This window comes from Postia placenta (assembly GCF_002117355.1).
Source record: "Postia placenta MAD-698-R-SB12 unplaced genomic scaffold POSPLAscaffold_16, whole genome shotgun sequence".
Classification (NCBI taxonomy): domain Eukaryota; kingdom Fungi; phylum Basidiomycota; class Agaricomycetes; order Polyporales; family Adustoporiaceae; genus Rhodonia; species Rhodonia placenta.
In genome coordinates, this window is record NW_020169847.1 from 213,722 (window position 1) to 229,464 (window position 15,743).

At 55.6% G+C, this 15,743-nt stretch overlaps 7 protein-coding genes across 7 annotated transcripts; 4 read left to right on the plus strand and 3 right to left on the minus strand.

Moving 5' to 3' along the window:
* Positions 1 to 94: 94 nt before the first annotated feature.
* POSPLADRAFT_1078974 (hypothetical protein) lies at positions 95 to 2,406 on the minus strand (the record flags this gene model as incomplete). The annotated part of the gene is made up of 2 exons (XM_024482973.1): positions 95 to 645; positions 723 to 2,406. Coding segments are annotated over 2 exons (2,235 nt in total), but the record flags the coding sequence as incomplete, so codon positions are not given.
* A 679-nt stretch (positions 2,407 to 3,085) lies between these two features.
* POSPLADRAFT_1036513 (hypothetical protein) lies at positions 3,086 to 6,323 on the plus strand (the record flags this gene model as incomplete). The annotated part of the gene is made up of 6 exons (XM_024477155.1): positions 3,086 to 3,200; positions 3,265 to 3,330; positions 3,384 to 3,930; positions 3,981 to 4,562; positions 4,623 to 5,316; positions 5,373 to 6,323. The coding sequence occupies 6 exons, from the start codon at positions 3,086 to 3,088 to the stop codon at positions 6,321 to 6,323; spliced, it is 2,955 nt and encodes a 984-aa protein (XP_024334700.1).
* A 630-nt stretch (positions 6,324 to 6,953) lies between these two features.
* On the minus strand, positions 6,954 to 8,266 carry POSPLADRAFT_1076071 (hypothetical protein; the record flags this gene model as incomplete). Its single annotated transcript, XM_024482881.1, has 7 exons — positions 8,215 to 8,266; positions 8,148 to 8,194; positions 8,016 to 8,092; positions 7,717 to 7,962; positions 7,562 to 7,671; positions 7,297 to 7,510; positions 6,954 to 7,257 (listed from the first exon to the last, which is right to left on the minus strand). The coding sequence occupies exons 2-7, from the start codon at positions 8,175 to 8,177 to the stop codon at positions 6,954 to 6,956; spliced, it is 981 nt and encodes a 326-aa protein (XP_024334701.1). The 5' UTR covers positions 8,178 to 8,194; positions 8,215 to 8,266.
* Positions 8,267 to 8,428: 162 nt separating this feature from the next.
* On the plus strand, positions 8,429 to 10,171 carry POSPLADRAFT_1155377 (hypothetical protein; the record flags this gene model as incomplete). The annotated part of the gene is made up of 4 exons (XM_024486938.1): positions 8,429 to 8,753; positions 8,806 to 8,909; positions 9,027 to 9,782; positions 9,830 to 10,171. The coding sequence occupies 4 exons, from the start codon at positions 8,429 to 8,431 to the stop codon at positions 10,169 to 10,171; spliced, it is 1,527 nt and encodes a 508-aa protein (XP_024334702.1).
* Positions 10,172 to 10,419: 248 nt separating this feature from the next.
* Positions 10,420 to 11,439, plus strand: POSPLADRAFT_1041464 (hypothetical protein). The gene is made up of 5 exons (XM_024477915.1): positions 10,420 to 10,643; positions 10,706 to 10,797; positions 10,853 to 10,891; positions 10,949 to 11,090; positions 11,152 to 11,439. Exons 1-5 carry the CDS (start codon positions 10,589 to 10,591, stop codon positions 11,334 to 11,336), a joined length of 513 nt encoding a protein of 170 aa, XP_024334703.1. The 5' UTR covers positions 10,420 to 10,588; the 3' UTR covers positions 11,337 to 11,439.
* A 264-nt stretch (positions 11,440 to 11,703) lies between these two features.
* Positions 11,704 to 12,479, minus strand: POSPLADRAFT_1060985 (hypothetical protein; the record flags this gene model as incomplete). The annotated part of the gene is made up of 6 exons (XM_024481327.1): positions 11,704 to 11,901; positions 11,963 to 12,028; positions 12,090 to 12,110; positions 12,163 to 12,245; positions 12,309 to 12,384; positions 12,441 to 12,479. The coding sequence occupies 6 exons, from the start codon at positions 12,477 to 12,479 to the stop codon at positions 11,704 to 11,706; spliced, it is 483 nt and encodes a 160-aa protein (XP_024334704.1).
* A 235-nt stretch (positions 12,480 to 12,714) lies between these two features.
* Positions 12,715 to 14,263, plus strand: POSPLADRAFT_1185337 (hypothetical protein; the record flags this gene model as incomplete). Its single annotated transcript, XM_024489140.1, has 7 exons — positions 12,715 to 12,780; positions 12,831 to 12,851; positions 12,912 to 12,923; positions 12,974 to 13,042; positions 13,097 to 13,104; positions 13,158 to 14,001; positions 14,054 to 14,263. The coding sequence occupies 7 exons, from the start codon at positions 12,715 to 12,717 to the stop codon at positions 14,105 to 14,107; spliced, it is 1,074 nt and encodes a 357-aa protein (XP_024334705.1). The 3' UTR covers positions 14,108 to 14,263.
* Between the last annotated feature and the right edge of the window lie 1,480 nt (positions 14,264 to 15,743).

Genomic DNA, 15,743 nt, shown 5'->3' on the forward strand with positions numbered 1-15,743 from the left:
ATGAGAGTGAGTACCAGATGCACAAACCTATGCAGACAGAACAACAGAACAACAGTTATATACGAGATCATCCATCCAATTATAAATACGTGGCACTCTCCAGTCCTGCCTTGCTCACACGCCGCATAGGCTGTAAAGTGGCCTCGTCCACGGGGGCACGGCGGGCATGCCGGTACCGCCCTGTAGCGTCTTTAATTTCCATCTCCTGGCCAGAGTCGCCGATGATGGCGGTATCATTGACCGTGGAAATGGGTACGATGTTGAATGAGTGTTCTCGCGTGAACATCGGGGGCAGGCTCTCTCGGATGTGCTGCGGGCGTCGACCGCCTAATGCGACCTGATAATTGGTGCCCGTACCGGAGCTTGCGCCGCCGCTCTCCTCGCCATCTGCCTCAGCGCTACCTGGCGCGATCTTGACGACACCTATCGACTTGCCCCCGAGCTCTTGCTCCTCGAACGTCATCAGCTCGGAGACAAAACCAATATTGGGCGATATGCCCTTCCGACGCTCGAGGACAAAGGCATATGCCTTAGAGAGTGTCCAGTGATTCGCATGGATAAGATAGGCCATGACAGCCGTGACAGAACGCGACTTTCCAGCCTTACAATGGACGTAGGTCGCTGCCGAATGTAAGCGCGCATCGTCTACCAAGCGAAAGAAGATGAGCAGGGCATCAAGGTGCGAAAAGGAAGCTTGGTACCTAGCAATTCGCACACCTCACGCACGCCTCGCGTGATGTTGTCTTCCTCGACAGTATCACGCATTGGTATACGTATATATCGCTCGAATCTTTCCCGCAAGCGGAGGTCGTGGTCATCGTCACATTCAGCAGCGATGTTTAATATTCGCCTAACACCGAGTGACAGCAGCTCCTCGACATGCTCTTCGGCGGTTACTTCGGGACCCAAATAAAGAAAATTTGGAAGGATAGTGGAGACGGTGAAGACGGGATATGGGTCCTCCTCCGTGGTCGGTGGCTGTGAAGAATCTGGCCTTGCCGTTTGCGGCGACCGTGGCATAGGCGTCGCAGGCGAACTAGACCGAGTAAATGCAGGGGACGGTGGTGGAAGGAGTTCATTGAACGAATTTATACTCGGTGATAGGAGCTGTGCTGAGCCTGGAGGGGAGTGACTTGAAAAGGTGAGATTCAAATGTGACGGGGAGCGGGAGCGAGAACGGAATGAGGCGGGATCGCTGCCGTGGAGGGGTGGTGCAGAGAGAGTAGCTGCCTTGACTGGCATAGTACGAACTTGTAGCTTGGGCATACCCGCGTTCAACCTCTCGGCAGACGTGGTGTCGAGCTTGCCTAATGTTGGGACGCTCGGTCTACGTGGTGGTGGAGGGCGGGTAAAAACGGTCTGGGATGGAGGTGGAGATGGAGAGGCATAATCGCCGGATACGTTCCAGTGAATGGCAGGCATAAGAGGTGCTGGAGACGCAGGCGGCCGCTCTACTTCGGGTAATGTTCTGGAGCGACCAGCGGAGGGGATATCCAGCTGAAATAAACCTCCGCTCTTTTTACCAGTTGGTGGGTCGTCCTGGGAAGAGGCGTCAACATGATCATCCCTTATAATGAGTTGTCGCAGGTATGGATGGCGCCGGGCAGCCGCGAAGCCGCCTTCGAGGTAGTCTGCACTGCCATGATCAAGTAGTGGGTCCACGACGTCGAGTAAGGCCCACGCAGTCGCCTGCGTATTGTGCCTGTCCTTTTCGTCCATCGTTTCGTCATACAGGATGATGTCGCCATCCCAGTCCCCGCTGCCGAGCATGTCGTCCCAGATGCGGGCTCCGTCATCGGTGGTGACATACTGACGCAGCGCGTCCAACTCGTGAAACGCACCGTTTGGCTTGCGACACCGCTTCAGGATGAGAGACGGTATAGCCATATTGATGCTCCTGTCCAGACGGCTTGCCATAAATGAAACGAGGGGTCTTGTATCAATTAACAACGGACGCGTCGGGGCGGAGAGGCGGGCAACGAGTATGGCGGGATCAAGCCCTCGCGTAGGTTGCTGTGTCTCGATGGACGACAGCCGCCATTTGTCGGGGTTGAAATAGACAGCGCTAAGAGGAGTTCCTCTGAGTTCTGTCGTGGGTGTGAAGTAGACACTGGCAGGACTGATGCTGCTTGTCGGACTGGGAGAGCGTCGCTCAGACATATCAGACCAGGCGGTGTACGGCGACGATGATTGCCGTGTGTGCGAGGATGACACAGAGGAGGAGCTCGAGCGCAGGGGGCGCAGACGCAGATTTTTGTGTACATTCTTGCGCAGCCGCTCGAGGGCCGCTAGGTCCTTCGTAAACTCGTCCGAGTTGGCGTCAGAATCAGTCTCGAGAGCGGAGGGGTACTCGACCGGTGAGCCCGAACTCGACGAGGAAGGCGATGACAACTGCAGCGGCTCGTCATCTTCTAGATTGACAGGCTGGTCAATGGGTGTCTCAAGCTCAATAATGGTGTTCGCATGTCCCGGCCGCTTGATGGGATTCACCTCGAGAGTGAGGTTGGGCGGACGGCCTCGCTTCGGTGGGGGCATGAAGGTGGATGGGCCTATGACCTGGCGGTGAGGGTGACGGTGGGTTGAACAGCCAACTGATAGAATGTCCGAATGTAACAAGCAACCAGTAGATGAATGAATTGGGCGGGATGACCAGCTAGTAGTTACCGGGAAAGTGTGAAGACTCGGGTGTACAGCAACATTAGCATCGCCATCAATCATTTCATTCGTCAAATTCGGAGACTGTAGCATAACTTATCTAGGGCGATAAGGGGTCCTACATTATTATGCCTTTACAAGGTGGTCAGACTGCCCATGCTGCCCAGGGCGTATGTGCCCAGATGTTCAGAAGCAGGACCGCAGAGAATCCTGTGGCAGTGAAACTACCAAAGCAAGTGACTTTTACCTAGTGGATATCTGTGCTACCGCTAAAACCTCCGACGATTATTTATGTGCACGGTAAGGGGTCTTGTATTAGCCGATCCGGCTGGAATTGGCATGCTCGCTCCGCCACCGCATCTTGCAACGCGTTCCCATTTTCCCTGGTCAAGTGCAAAAAAGCCAAAAGACCAACCCCTCCCCCGTCCTCATGTATCAGTCCTCGAACTTCCGCAGGTCGCAGCCTGCACAGGATGCGCATTCTGAAAAGTATAGCTCGCAAGCCCACAAACTGCAGGAACTATTCCCGACATGGTCCAACGAAGGTACCGTAGTCTAGCGGTCACCGTTTTTAGTCGCCGGACTCACTCGCTACTCGTCATCGTCCAGATTTGCAGTCACTGTTGACCGAGGTAAATGGCGATCTTCAGCTGGCTGCTACCCGAATCAGCGAAGGTAACATTCTTCCACTCCGCCCCTGACTGCGTATTCTGACACCCACGAGGCAGGCCATGCAGAGCAATGGGGCTCTGTGACACGGAAGAAGGACAAGAAAGCTACACCCGCCCAAAATTCACACTCAAAGGATGGTTCGTCCCCCCGTGAGCGAGGTGAATTCCGCGGCGCTCGAGGTGGACGTGGTGGCAGGGGTGGTCCGGGGCGGGGCGGGGCTGCCCGCGGCGCCTTTGCGCGTGGTAATCACCATGAGGCAAACGGTCACCGTTTCAAGCCTTCGCAGCCCGGCGATGCTGCTACTCCGAAGCGAGTTGAGGAGGTTGCCAATGTCGACGTCACCACGCCCACGACTCCTACAAACGGTTCTGCGAAGCTCGCTGAAGAAGCCGCTAATGGTCGGGGCACCGCAACAACGAATGGGGGTTGGAATGATGTACCGACGGAGACAAACGCTAGCAACGGTTGGGTGGAAAGCAGCACACCTGCAACGTGGGGTAGCATTGCTGCCAACGGTTCAGCTGTGCCCGCCCCTTCTGCACCGGCTTCTAAGGTCTTCAAGACGCCAGCAACTTCAAAGCTCTCCTGGGCTCAGATTGCTCGGTTAGTACAAGGGCATCGTCATCGATAATTAAAATTTGACCTTTCAACAGTGCACAGGAGAAGCCAGCCACCCCTCCAGTCCCAGCGCCGATCGCCGTCCCTACACCTGCGGCAGCACCAGTTGCCACGACGGCCCCATCGGCTGCACCAGAGGTTACGCCCCGTGAGCCGACTCCTCCAAGAGAGGAGCCCCTTACAGAGCCCCAGCAGCAAGGTTGGGAAGAGCCGACCACTGTCGAGCCACCAACATGGGACGATGAACCGCAAGCCAAAATTGCGACGCTATCATTTATTGGAGAGGCGAGTTCTCCGCCCGCAGATGAGCCCCAGCTGGCAGAGAGTCAGCCGGAGCCCGCACCAGAACCCCCAGTCATCCCTGAGCCCACTACCTCTGCGATTCCGGCACAAGTGCAGCATTCGTCTATTGTTTCTGAGCCTGTCGTCGCGCCTCAGAAATCTTTGACACCGGTCGCTAGCACACGACCTGCCTCTGGTTCTCACCGTATCAGTGCGAAGTTCAAGACCACCGACCAACCTGTTGTTATGCCCAGTTCCAACTTCGGCACCGGTGTCGAGAAGATTGGTATGCAGTTTGGCAGCTTAAGCCTCGGCGGTGAGGATTTCGATGCATCGTAAGTGCACGCCGATTGTATATCGATGCACATAGTGATAGAATCTGTCCATTTTTACAGACATGAACCCGCCGCTTCGGAGCTGGCCCCGGCGCGTGCGCAGGAACCAGCCGCCGCAGAGCTCCAATCAGCCGCCTCACCTTCCGTCCCTATCCAACAACCCGAAGCTCCAGTGTCTACTGTCGTCTCTCCTCCGACTCAGACCCCCCCTGTTGCTCAATCACCCTTCCCGCCCGCAATCCCCCAGCAAGCACAACATCCCTCCCAACCCCCTTCGCAGCCCCAACACTCACTACCCCCTTCACTGTCGCAGTCGGCGATTCCCGTCCAGGCTTCGCTACAATCGCCTACGCCCGCATCGGCTTCGATGTCTCAGTTCTCACATCAGTCTCAAGCTCTGCCGCAGCAAACCCTGTCCAGCCATCAGCTGCCCCAGGGTCAGATCCAATCACACTTGCACAACCAGCATCAGTATGTCCAGCATGGGCTGCCAACACACCTCGACCCGACGCAGACGCAACCACAGCTCTCGTCTGCCGTGCCTCAGGCATCGCAGCAGCAAAGTATCTCCCCGTCCTATTTCCGCCAACCCGAGACGCCCTATTTCCACACGCCTACTCCTCCGGCTGGACAGTCGCAAGATACCCCCTACGGCTCTTTTGGGCAACTGAGTCAGCAAGTGCAACATCAGGCTCAGGCGTCGCACCTTGGTGCGTTCGCAGGTAACGACTATGGCTATACCGAGAACCAGAGGGTATGTCCACTGAACTCTCTGAGTCAAATCAACATGAATCTCATCGTAGTTCGCAGCAGAATTTCTACGATTCGTACACTGGCCCAGGTGCCTTCGGCAACCGTAGCGTTCTGGGTGGTCATGACGACATCAAAGGTCTCCCCACTGGGCAACAGCAACCTCACGGTGCACCTGGCCTCCCTCCTGCTAATTCCCAGTCATCGCAGCAAATCCCTCCCGCTTCTCAGGCTGGAAGCCAAGCACAGCCCGGTGCTGGCCAGGGTCCACAGCAAGGCTACCCTCCCCCATTGCCTTACTACTATCCCTACCCGCAAAACCAGTACTACGGCTCACCGTACAACTCTGGTTATAGCGTACCGCAGCCATACGTCAAGTACCCCACCGTCTTCCAAGCGGGTCCCCCTGGCCCTCAGTCTGCACCCTCTCCAGCAACGAAACAGCCCCCGAGCGCTGTACAGCCGCAGTCGCCTTACGGACAGGGTCTTTACGGTCAACAGCACCCATCGAACGCGTACGAGGACATCGGGTACCAGCATCATGCGCAGCACTCGCATGGCCAGAGCGTGGGCAGTGGCCTCCCGTCCAACGACTATGGCAAGTCATTGTACGGTGCCGGCGGCCAGGGAATGCAGGGTTTCATGACGCTCGGCCAGTCGACTGGTCCGCAGTCCGGCCCACCTCTCGGCCAGCGTGCCGGCGGTGGCTCCCCGGAGAACGTCTACAAGCCCTATGCAGGTGTCAAGGACGTCGGTGCTGGCGTTGGCGTCGGTGTTGGTCAAGGCGGTGTCGGCCAGGGGCCGCAATCTCGCGGAGTCCCCCAGCCTTCTCAGGGCGGTTTCTACAGCGCGCAGCGATTTGGCGCGAGCGCGTCGGTTCCGCAGAATCAACAGGGCCAGCAACACCAGCCTCAAGGTCAAGGCCCACAGGGTCATTTAGGGTACCCGCAGGGTGGTTCTGACGCGAGCTTCTACTCATACCAGCCGAGGCAGCAGCAGTATTGGCAGTGAGGGATTTAGTGTGATGATTTGGTGTTTTTGTTCTGCTCTCTGAGTTGCCATGATCCTTGTCCGTGTCGTGTCTCGTCGTATCGATGCATCTTGCTCTTCCGGCTTACACTTTCTCATCTTGCCCACGTCTCCGTTTCTATCCTACATCTCATCTCCGTCCATCTCTACTGTCTGTATGTTTATGATCCACCGCTCTCGGCTGGAGAGAATGACTTGCAGTAATGCCATTTCGATATACGAATGCACATAATATCGCTAGCATGCTGACGTGAATGGGAAAACGCAAGATTACGACAGATTGAACTAAGACTTGGCGAAGAACGATGTGATCTTTGCTGACCCTTCTGCTTTCACTTGCTGCCGAACTGAAGTCACCTGTGCGCTAATTCAAGCCGACACACTTGTAAGAACGATGGAGACGCACTTTGGATTGTCCTTTTGCCTGTCGCGAACGCTGTGATGTGCGGTTGGTCAGACGGCACCCGAGTGCAGCAAATAAGTGCGGTAATCTCACCTTTGCCGGCGATTCTTGACTCGATGTAGGGGCCTCTCTTATTTGTTCCCTTCTGGCCTTCCTCGCAGTCTGAACACCTGGGTATCACGGCAAACTGATGCCACTTATAAGCGATGTCATACCTCGGGTTTGGGTGTATAAGGGCCGTCTATATATTCAATATCCGAATCGTCTTCCCATGCGTTCAGCTTCTCGACAGAAGGGTTTTGGGGAGTCGCAGCTAAGCTTTCCTCTTTCACATCTCGCTTGATGTCGCACTGCGACGGAGATGCGCTCCGCTTCCTTTTCTTTGGCAAAGATGTTGCCGCTGCTTGCTGCTTGGAAAACATGGCCTGGATACCGTCCTTCCTCTCCGAAATAGGCTGGATGAATGTCGGCGATTCCGTTCCCACTTTGCCGACTTCCTTGGGTACTTGGTAGCTGAGCAAGCATCAGCAAGTAGCCGCCACTTGGGCGTACTTGAATACTCGCCAAACAAGAGGGGATGAGGAATCGCTGTATGGCTCGACCAGTTCGGACAGCCCCGGAGCCCACTTCTGCGTAGATGTGTCAAGCCAAGTCTTCAACGCCTCTGTGCTAGACAGGATGACCGGTTGCCTGTCATGTAGCCACTCAAACTCCTTATTAGCGGCAGTAGTCACGATCGTGAACGTCCAAAGCGGTTGACTCTCTCCTACGGGCGATGTTCAAACTGACGCGGCCATCTCAGAGGAGCTAGGACTACCTTCCAGTACTGTGCGGTCGTATAAACCAGCCAGTAGCATCAACCGACCGTCCTTATGTTTTGTGAAATGGGGGAAACGCTCCTTGCCCTTGCGCAACCACTCATAGTAGCTGAAACCGTGTGAGGCGCGCCGAAGCTAGTGGCTTGCAACATACCCTTGGCATAACACAGCACAGCGGCGCTTTCCCTTGATACTGGCCCACATACCTCCGCCCTCGACGAGATTCTCAGACCGGGCATTTGTGGTACTCAAAGTCTTGTCCTCGTGCTTGCTCCAGTGAGGCACTAGACCCCATTTCATAGTGTGCATGAGCACGTCAGCGGCTGGTTCGATTTCATTGCCTTCCCCGGTCTCTCTGTTATGCAAGACGGGGGCTTGCGAACGCGGTGCAATGTTATGCCTGAATGATAGATTATTGGCATGCTATTTGTGAAGGAGAAACTACCTCCGCGCCTTGGCACAAATTGGTCTTGCTCTATCCATTCCGCGACTTGGACGTTATAGCCATGCAGGGCCTGTATCTCACCATGCTGCATACAATGAGAAGCTTGGTGCTTCGCTACGCAGAGCGTAATATTGGCTTACCGGAAGGCCGAGAGAGAAACGACCGCACATGCTGCGCGCGATGAGCAGCTACTGCAGCATGGATAAGAATAAATGCAAGTTGCAGTCAACTGCAGCGCGCAGAAAGCGTTGAGTTGTTCTGGTGTACTTTACGTTACTTGTAATGGTTAAGCCGGAGGCGTAAGTATAAAGGATCCGGGAATGCGATCACTGTTCGCGGAAATCAAACATTTCAATCGGCGCTTTATCCTCGATCTCAACGTCGTCGTCGACCGGAGACCGCACGGCACACCGTTCTGCTCATGGACACAGGCGCGAAGAAACTGCTCGAGTCTGCAACATACAAAACCCTACATGCGCACAATTTCTCCCGGTCGTCGTCCCAGGCGACGCTAGTCTTGACCGATCTTCTCTCGCGTTATATGACGCTCCTGACGTCGACATGCGCCAAGTATGCTGAACACGCCGGCCGACTCAATGTATCGATCAAGGACACGGCTTCTGCTCTTGATGAGCTAGGTGTGGGTGTTGAAGACCTGAAAGAGTACTGTGCGAGCGAGGCGAGGGAGCTCTCGCGATATGCTGTCCACACTGCGCGAAGGACAGAAGACCTAGCCGAATTCAATGGTTAGTCGACCTGTGCTCTGTGCGCCGCTCATTTTCAATTTTTTGCTCCTAGCTCTTCTGCTAGATGGGCTGAGAGAGGACCGAGACGACGCGATTCCACTTGTGTATGCACCCATGCCTTTGGAAGCATTCTATGACGAGTATAAGGAAGAGGAGGTGGAAGAGGAGGAAACAGAGGGTAGCGATGCTGAAATGATGGAAGTTGACAATGCTGTACGCATGACCGTGGACGAAGTGACTGTGGAGGACGAGCCACGCAAGGGCGAAGTTGAGACACAGCCACCCCTTCCATTATCCCCCATATCCAATCCGTCCACGCCGCCTCGAAAACGACCACGGACCTCGAGCTGGCGGCCTCCATCATATGTTCCCGACCACCTCCCTCCATTTCCCACCAATTCACCTCCGCAGTCGCCGTTCCCGCGCTCGCCCACTGAGGCCATCGCGCCCATCCCCGTCAAGATGGAACGAGTGGCTACACCTCCCCCGCCTCCCATGGCCTCATCGGCGTCGTCTGCTGATTTCCTCACGCCAATACCATACTTGCAATCGTCTCTTGCAGGAGCGCTGATGTCACATCTTCCACCGCTCCCTCCCAGGTCAGGCCCGCCGTCATCACAAGCGCGCCAACCATTACCACAGATGCAACCTGCGCTCCTTGGCGCATATCATCATGTGTTAACGCACCCCCCTCCCTCAAATGTCACATCGGTAAATCCATCCAAGTACCGAGTGGCTTTGGCACTTCTCACCCAGGCCGAGGCACAACCCCGCTGGGAACCTGCGCCCACATTATTCTCCAATACTGTCCCCAATCCGCCCCGCGTGGCCGCGCCAGGACCATCATATCCGGTCCCCGTCGCGAAGGGACCTCTTACCCCAACGGACAAAGAGCTGGAAATTGAAAAGGATCGCAGGTCGAACTTGCCCAATGCCCCACCACGACCGGTAGTGTTCCCAGAGCGTGTCACACCTTTGATAAGTCAACAGGCGTCGCGTCTGCCGACCCTAGCGCGGCATGTGCTGCCGGTAAGAACTTGCCTTCTGTTCTGAACTTGCAGCTGACGGCCATCCAGGGATCGGTATACACGCGCACAACGCGTCTCACACACCCACCAGTTCTTTCCCGTGGGGCGCAGAGACTCACGTATGGCCCTGGCGTCGGTGCGCCATGGAACACTAACGCGACGCCGACACCAGCCGCGCCCACCGGGAAAGGCAAGGATGGAGCCCCTAATGGCAAGGATGTTGATGCATTACCAAGGCCCATCCCCGACGCACGCATGTATGCGACGTGGGACTACGAGCCAAAGCGGTATAACGAGTCACTCGTGGTGAAGCGCAACCGGATTGGGAGCATGCAGGCAACGGTGAGCCTGGCCCCTGTCAGGGGACGCAATGAGCATAGGGTAAGCTAGTAGTAGCAGACTCTTTCAGTGGCTGTACCATCGGACATTGCATTTGTTATATTATCCTCTCGATCATGCTGTCCGTGTTGAGTGTACAAGCTACAGGTGTTATCGTAGTCGTGTATACAGGAGTTTACAGCTACAGTAAAGCAGGTCTGGTGAGACGTCGTCGACGCTATTTTTATAGGTATGACACGCTGTGTTGCAATCTCGAGTGCTTGGGCAGATTGAACGGATGGTGATTGTCTCTATGGCAGTGTGGCCCTGGGAAGACAGACAAAAGCGTCGTCGGGGCGGCCCTCGCTGCGCTTCAAGCTTCACCACCCACCACCGTCTTTCTTTTCATTCCACTCAGCCTCTCTGGTAGGGCTCGCTCAGGTTCTAGCATCTGACAATTCTTTGTGGCTGCCGTGTTCTTCGTCCACCATGCATTCGTTCCTGAGCTTCACCTTCCTGCTGGTCACCTTGCTCGCGAGCCGAGGTAGTCTCCCCTCCCCCGCGCCCGACCCCTGCTGGTACTGACCACCTGCTGATCTTACCCAGCCTTTGCTTTGGAGATAAATGTCGGCGGTACTATCGGCAACGTCACCGCGCAGCAGTTCCTCGACATTAACGACGAGACCCTGACGGGCGCCGTGAGTCTTGCTGTGCCCGCCGTCGATATGCCGCTCACGCGAGACTGCTCCCCAGTGCACACCGCAGTGCCCCACCGCAAACACTACGGTCGCCGTGAGTGGTCTTCCCTTTCGTCCCGTGCTCGCACTCAAGGGATTCCGGCCCCTGTAGGCGTGCACCACCGACGCGTGCCTTTGTGACCCGGCGACGGTCGCGGCGATCACCACTTGCGAGCAGTGTTTGTTCAACACCCTCATCGCGAAGAACATCCCCATGCCCGATCCCCGCGCGGGCTCTGCGACGGCCCTCACTGGTGCGCGTGTGGCCTCGCTACATCCCTCCCGCGGAGAGCTGATCAGTCCTCTACTATGCAGCCTATGCCGCCGCATGCCTCGCTTCTGTGAACATTACCGTCCCAACCTCGGAGATCACGCTCACTCTCCCTGCGGACTGGGATGGTCCCTTTGGTCAGCACCTCAGTTTACCCGCGACGGTAATAACGGTGATCGTTGCGACGGCCCTCGCCAGCGGTTGTATCTATGTTGTCAACACAATGTGAAGAATGGTGGCGTACTCATGGTCTTTGAAGGGTCTTTGCTTCGTGTACATTCCAATGATTGCTTCTGGAAAGATTGATTGAGTTGGTGATATTTACCTTGTAAGATGTCACGCGGAGCGAAGATGCGATCCACGACTGCATTGTCTAAACGACTCAATACAGACGATGAGGTACATGAACAGGCATGAACGACATTGGTACATGCACAAGTTCTGATGATACTGCTACGGGAAAGGATGCTGCAGGCGTAAAAGACAATAACGTGTGGATGAACAACAGATATACCAGCCAAGATGTATAAACACGACCTGGAGTTACGGCTAATGAGCTGACGCCAGAATAAACCTGAGGAATCACATACAAATAACTAAGCGCCCCTGGGAGCTTCCTTCCAGGAGATGGCCTGCTCCTCACCCATAGCACTGACAATCGTGACGAGCAAGTCCTTGCCCTCGTCGAAGGCAGCGGCAATCTGGTCACCGAGCTCACCCTCCGGAACACGGACATCGTCCTTGGAGGCGCCGTCGGCGGACATCAGGTTGAGGAAGCCATCATCGATGTTGACCTAATCGAGAAATAGCGCGTCAAAACCTTGCGTGGCGTGCCATTCCATTCAAGGGACTTACGAGCTGGTATTCGTTACGGAATACGTTGGGGACATCCATGTTGTGGGTGGAGGGAGAGATATCCTCCTGTAAATGCGAGGACACCCATTCTTCAGTAAGGAACCTTGAATTCATTCAACGGGCTTACAAGTTTTTTGCCGGTGAAGATCTGGACAAATTGTGAGCATGTTGCCATCAATCATGCAGGAAGACAGACTTACATCGATGCCAACCAAGTGGACCTTGGCGTGACCGTGCTTGCCGGTCTTCGAGGTGGACATCTCAACAATCTTGCACGGGCGACCTAGAGCACAGCTCTTAGAAATTGTTCCAGCCTCCTGCCCCCCTTCACATCACACATACACACCTTTCATGACGACGTGCCCGTTCTTCCGCAGGGCCGAGCATTGCATGGGGAAAGTCGTGGAGGCCCCAGCGCTGGCCTGGGTTGGGGGTCGACGATCAGCGAGTGGCGCGCCGAGCAGAGAAAAAAGCGCACCTGCTCGAAGTTGTGGTTGTGCTGCTCGTCGTCGGACATGATGGAGTCGTGGAGGGTGAGGTGGAAGAGGGAGAGTGTGTGTCTAGTCGAGGAGGAGGAAGAGAGAGAGCAAACGGACGCCTGCTTACTCTCAAAAAATGCGGTCTTCATCAATTTTCGATCTCCGCATCGTGCGTGGGAGAATCCGGTCATCTCCGGCCGGCTTCCCCCCGCAGCGGACCGGCCCATTACCTCATGTGCTCCGCCGCCGCTTGTCCACTGCTCTCAACTCACCATGCATCCCTTCGGCGGAACACCCATATGCCCCCGATGCAACAAGGCTGTATACGCGGCAGAGCAGGTTAGTGCGCGCACGGTTTCTTTCTGAATATTGCTCAATAATTTCCCCAGATTATGGGCCCGGGGCGTAAGGTAGTACTTGCCTTTCGGTCTCGCCCGTATGCATGCTCATCGCTTTCCAAACACCACTAGTTGTACCACAAGGTATGAGACGGTCTGCACGCCATTCGCAGGCGGCTCACGTGTACTCTTAGCCCTGCCTTGCCTGCACATCCTGCGGCAAGCGACTTGACTCCTACAGTCTCCTCGAACACGATCAAGAGGTGAGCCTTGAGGCCGACATTTATCCAAGGACCCGTTCTTATCGTGCACCCTAGCCTTATTGGTATGCATCTGTGCACTGGACTGGCTGATATTGCTCTCACACGCTGCCCGCAGCAAGAACTGTCACGTCAAGCTCTTCGCAACGCGCGACCTGCGCCTCGCGAACCTGCCCAACCGCGATGACGTCCTCCTATCGCCCACATCTCCGCCCGCATCTCCTCTCCGTGCGACCACTTTTCTCCCCACGCGCACCGCCTCACCGCCAGTCCGGCAGGCCACGGCGCCGCCCCTCCCGATGCGGCGCCATGCCACCGGCGGCGGCTCCATTGACAGGACACCGTTTACTTCACCATCGCCTGCACCGCCCATGCTCAGGCCTACTCGTGCACTTAGCCCCACTCGCTCTGCGGGTGCAGAACCCACGCGCTCCTTCCAGACAGCAGTCGACGAGCAGGACGAGACGGACGAGGTGGACGAACAGCCCATCCGTATGACGACCGGCGTCGGCTCGACGCCCACGCACACCGGCCGCAGTGCGGGCGGGCTGCCGCGGACCGTGCCCCTCAGTCCAGTCCGCAACCGCTTCGGCAGCATCTCCAGCCCCGCGAAGCCGCCGCCGTCCGACTCCGACGCTGACGTAGCGGACGCCGCCGAGAAATCTGGCGCCGACGCCAATGCACGCCTCACGATGCCGCTTTTCCCGACATCCACGGGCACGCGCTACGGCATGGCTCTGTCCGGCAACGGCGCCAGCCCGAGCACAGGCAAACAGTGGGGCGGGGGCACGCCGGTCTGCCCGAAGTGCGGCAAGACGGTGTACTTCGCGGAACAGGTCAAGGCGATCGGGAAGACGTACCACAAGGGGTGCCTGCGCTGCACCGAGTGCAAGACCTCGCTGGATTCGACGCGCTTGACGGAGAGGGACGGCCACCCTTACTGCCATCGCTGCTACGGCAAGGTGAGTCTGTTCTCCTGTATGTGAAGGCGCCGAGTATCTGACTCTCCGCAAGCTGTATGGGCCGCAGGGAAGTGGGTACGCCCTGCTGGGGAAGGCCGGTGGCTGATTGTAGGCGATGCCATCTGGTCCATGCTGCGATACGTGCACTATACATCGCTGTAATTTTTGTCGACACAACATCCGGACTTTGCGTGCTATCAAGCATTGTAGACAGAGCGGCACTGTATTGTAGTCCCACGCTATATCTTATGGTTATTATCGGACCTTCCGCACAGCGCGTCGGAATCCATGGACTCTCTGCTGACTAACGACTGATTTGTGTTCACACTTCTGTGGCTGGACCACACATTGTGACAGGACCAGTGTTTATAATTTCGACATAGCTCCCTCCACACAAAACCGATAAGGCCAGTCCTTGGTAAATGGGACTTTTGGTATGCTCTTGGATAGGCTGTCAACTCCGATTCTCAGTATTTGTATCGAGGAGGATATGGTGTACTAAAAAACACCTCTCATTATCCCTTAATCTCGTCTCTTCGAAATTGATCGTGATGTGCTTAGGGACGCATTGTGTATTCGGTAAAAGGTGTGGTTCTCACATCTTCGTTCACTAGGGCTTTGTATGTTATCCCACCCTTTTCCATTGTAAAATCTTCATGTTATGTATACATACTTTCAGTTCGAATGGGACACAACATCTGGCGTTACAAATTCTGTGATGAGATTTACACCCCGCCACACGCGGTGGCTGCTCTCTAAATCTATCTGGAGGCTCTCATTCCACAACGAATACATTTCTCCTCAATCGGCCTCACAGGTAGAGTGCTGTGTATGTCTACAAGGTCGCACAAGCGTCACTGAAGTACAGTCTTTGAAGTGGAAGACGAGATCACGTTGTGGTGAAGAGCACGCTGAAGAGCGTGTTTCGTTTTTCTCTCTCAGTTTGATTCGGTTTTCTTTCTCGTGTCTCCAAGGATCGAGCATGAAAAGTACGTACTGATCCCTGTTGCTTTTGTCTCTATGGCTTGCGAAGACGGTCCGGAGGGGGAGATGAAGCGGTCGCAGTAACTTGTGATGGGGATGCCGGCGGCGTCACGCTCTCGAGGGTGGCGGGACGCGGACGTAAAATTGGCGCGCCGGGGACATCATCCTCTGGGACTGAGCCAGTGGCGATCGTGGATTTGAACTTGACGTCTCGAGTCTAGCTTGTCTGTGCCCGCCAAATTTGGGCTTCCATCCCGATCCGGAAGGTGGTTTGCTATGTTTGGACAGTTGTTGATCGGTTGACATGTTTCGAGTTTCTTCGTCTTTAGGTGCGTCCAGGACATGCATGATATCATCGCTGTCAAGGCTCCCGTGTACTTATATAAATCTGCGTGTACGCCGAGGAATCCATTTCCCCCCTTGCACTCGAACCCTCTCCTTGCTCCTTACATCGCATATATCCAACTACTACGCAAGCGTTCATAACTCGGTATGCTATTCTTCCATCGTTGTCGCTTGTCTTCGTACATCGTCCCTTTTTGTCGTTTCGTTCGCCGTCGTCCGTCATCGCTCGTAGTCGCCATAGACCCTTCGTCGCTTTTCGTTCGTTGTAGCTGTTGTGTGTTTGACGTCACCGTTGCCGTTCACTGTCTTCGTTCATCCTTCAATTGATCGACTCGATATTGTGACCGTAAGATCCGTGACCGGTTTGTCTCGTTCGTCCATCTGCGTGGGCGATATTCCTTTCTAGTATTATC

What these genes read in the sequence shown, in the direction of transcription:
- POSPLADRAFT_1041464 (XM_024477915.1), top strand. Translation starts at nt 10,589, where the DNA reads ATGCATTCGTTCCTGAGCTTCACCTTCCTGCTGGTCACCTTGCTCGCG. An exon ending in CACCTTGCTCGCGAGCCGAG is followed by an intron (nt 10,644 to 10,705) that starts GTAGTCTCCCCT and finishes GATCTTACCCAG; the next exon opens with CCTTTGCTTTGGAGATAAAT. An exon ending in CTCTGCGACGGCCCTCACTG is followed by an intron (nt 11,091 to 11,151) that starts GTGCGCGTGTGG and finishes TCTACTATGCAG; the next exon opens with CCTATGCCGCCGCATGCCTC.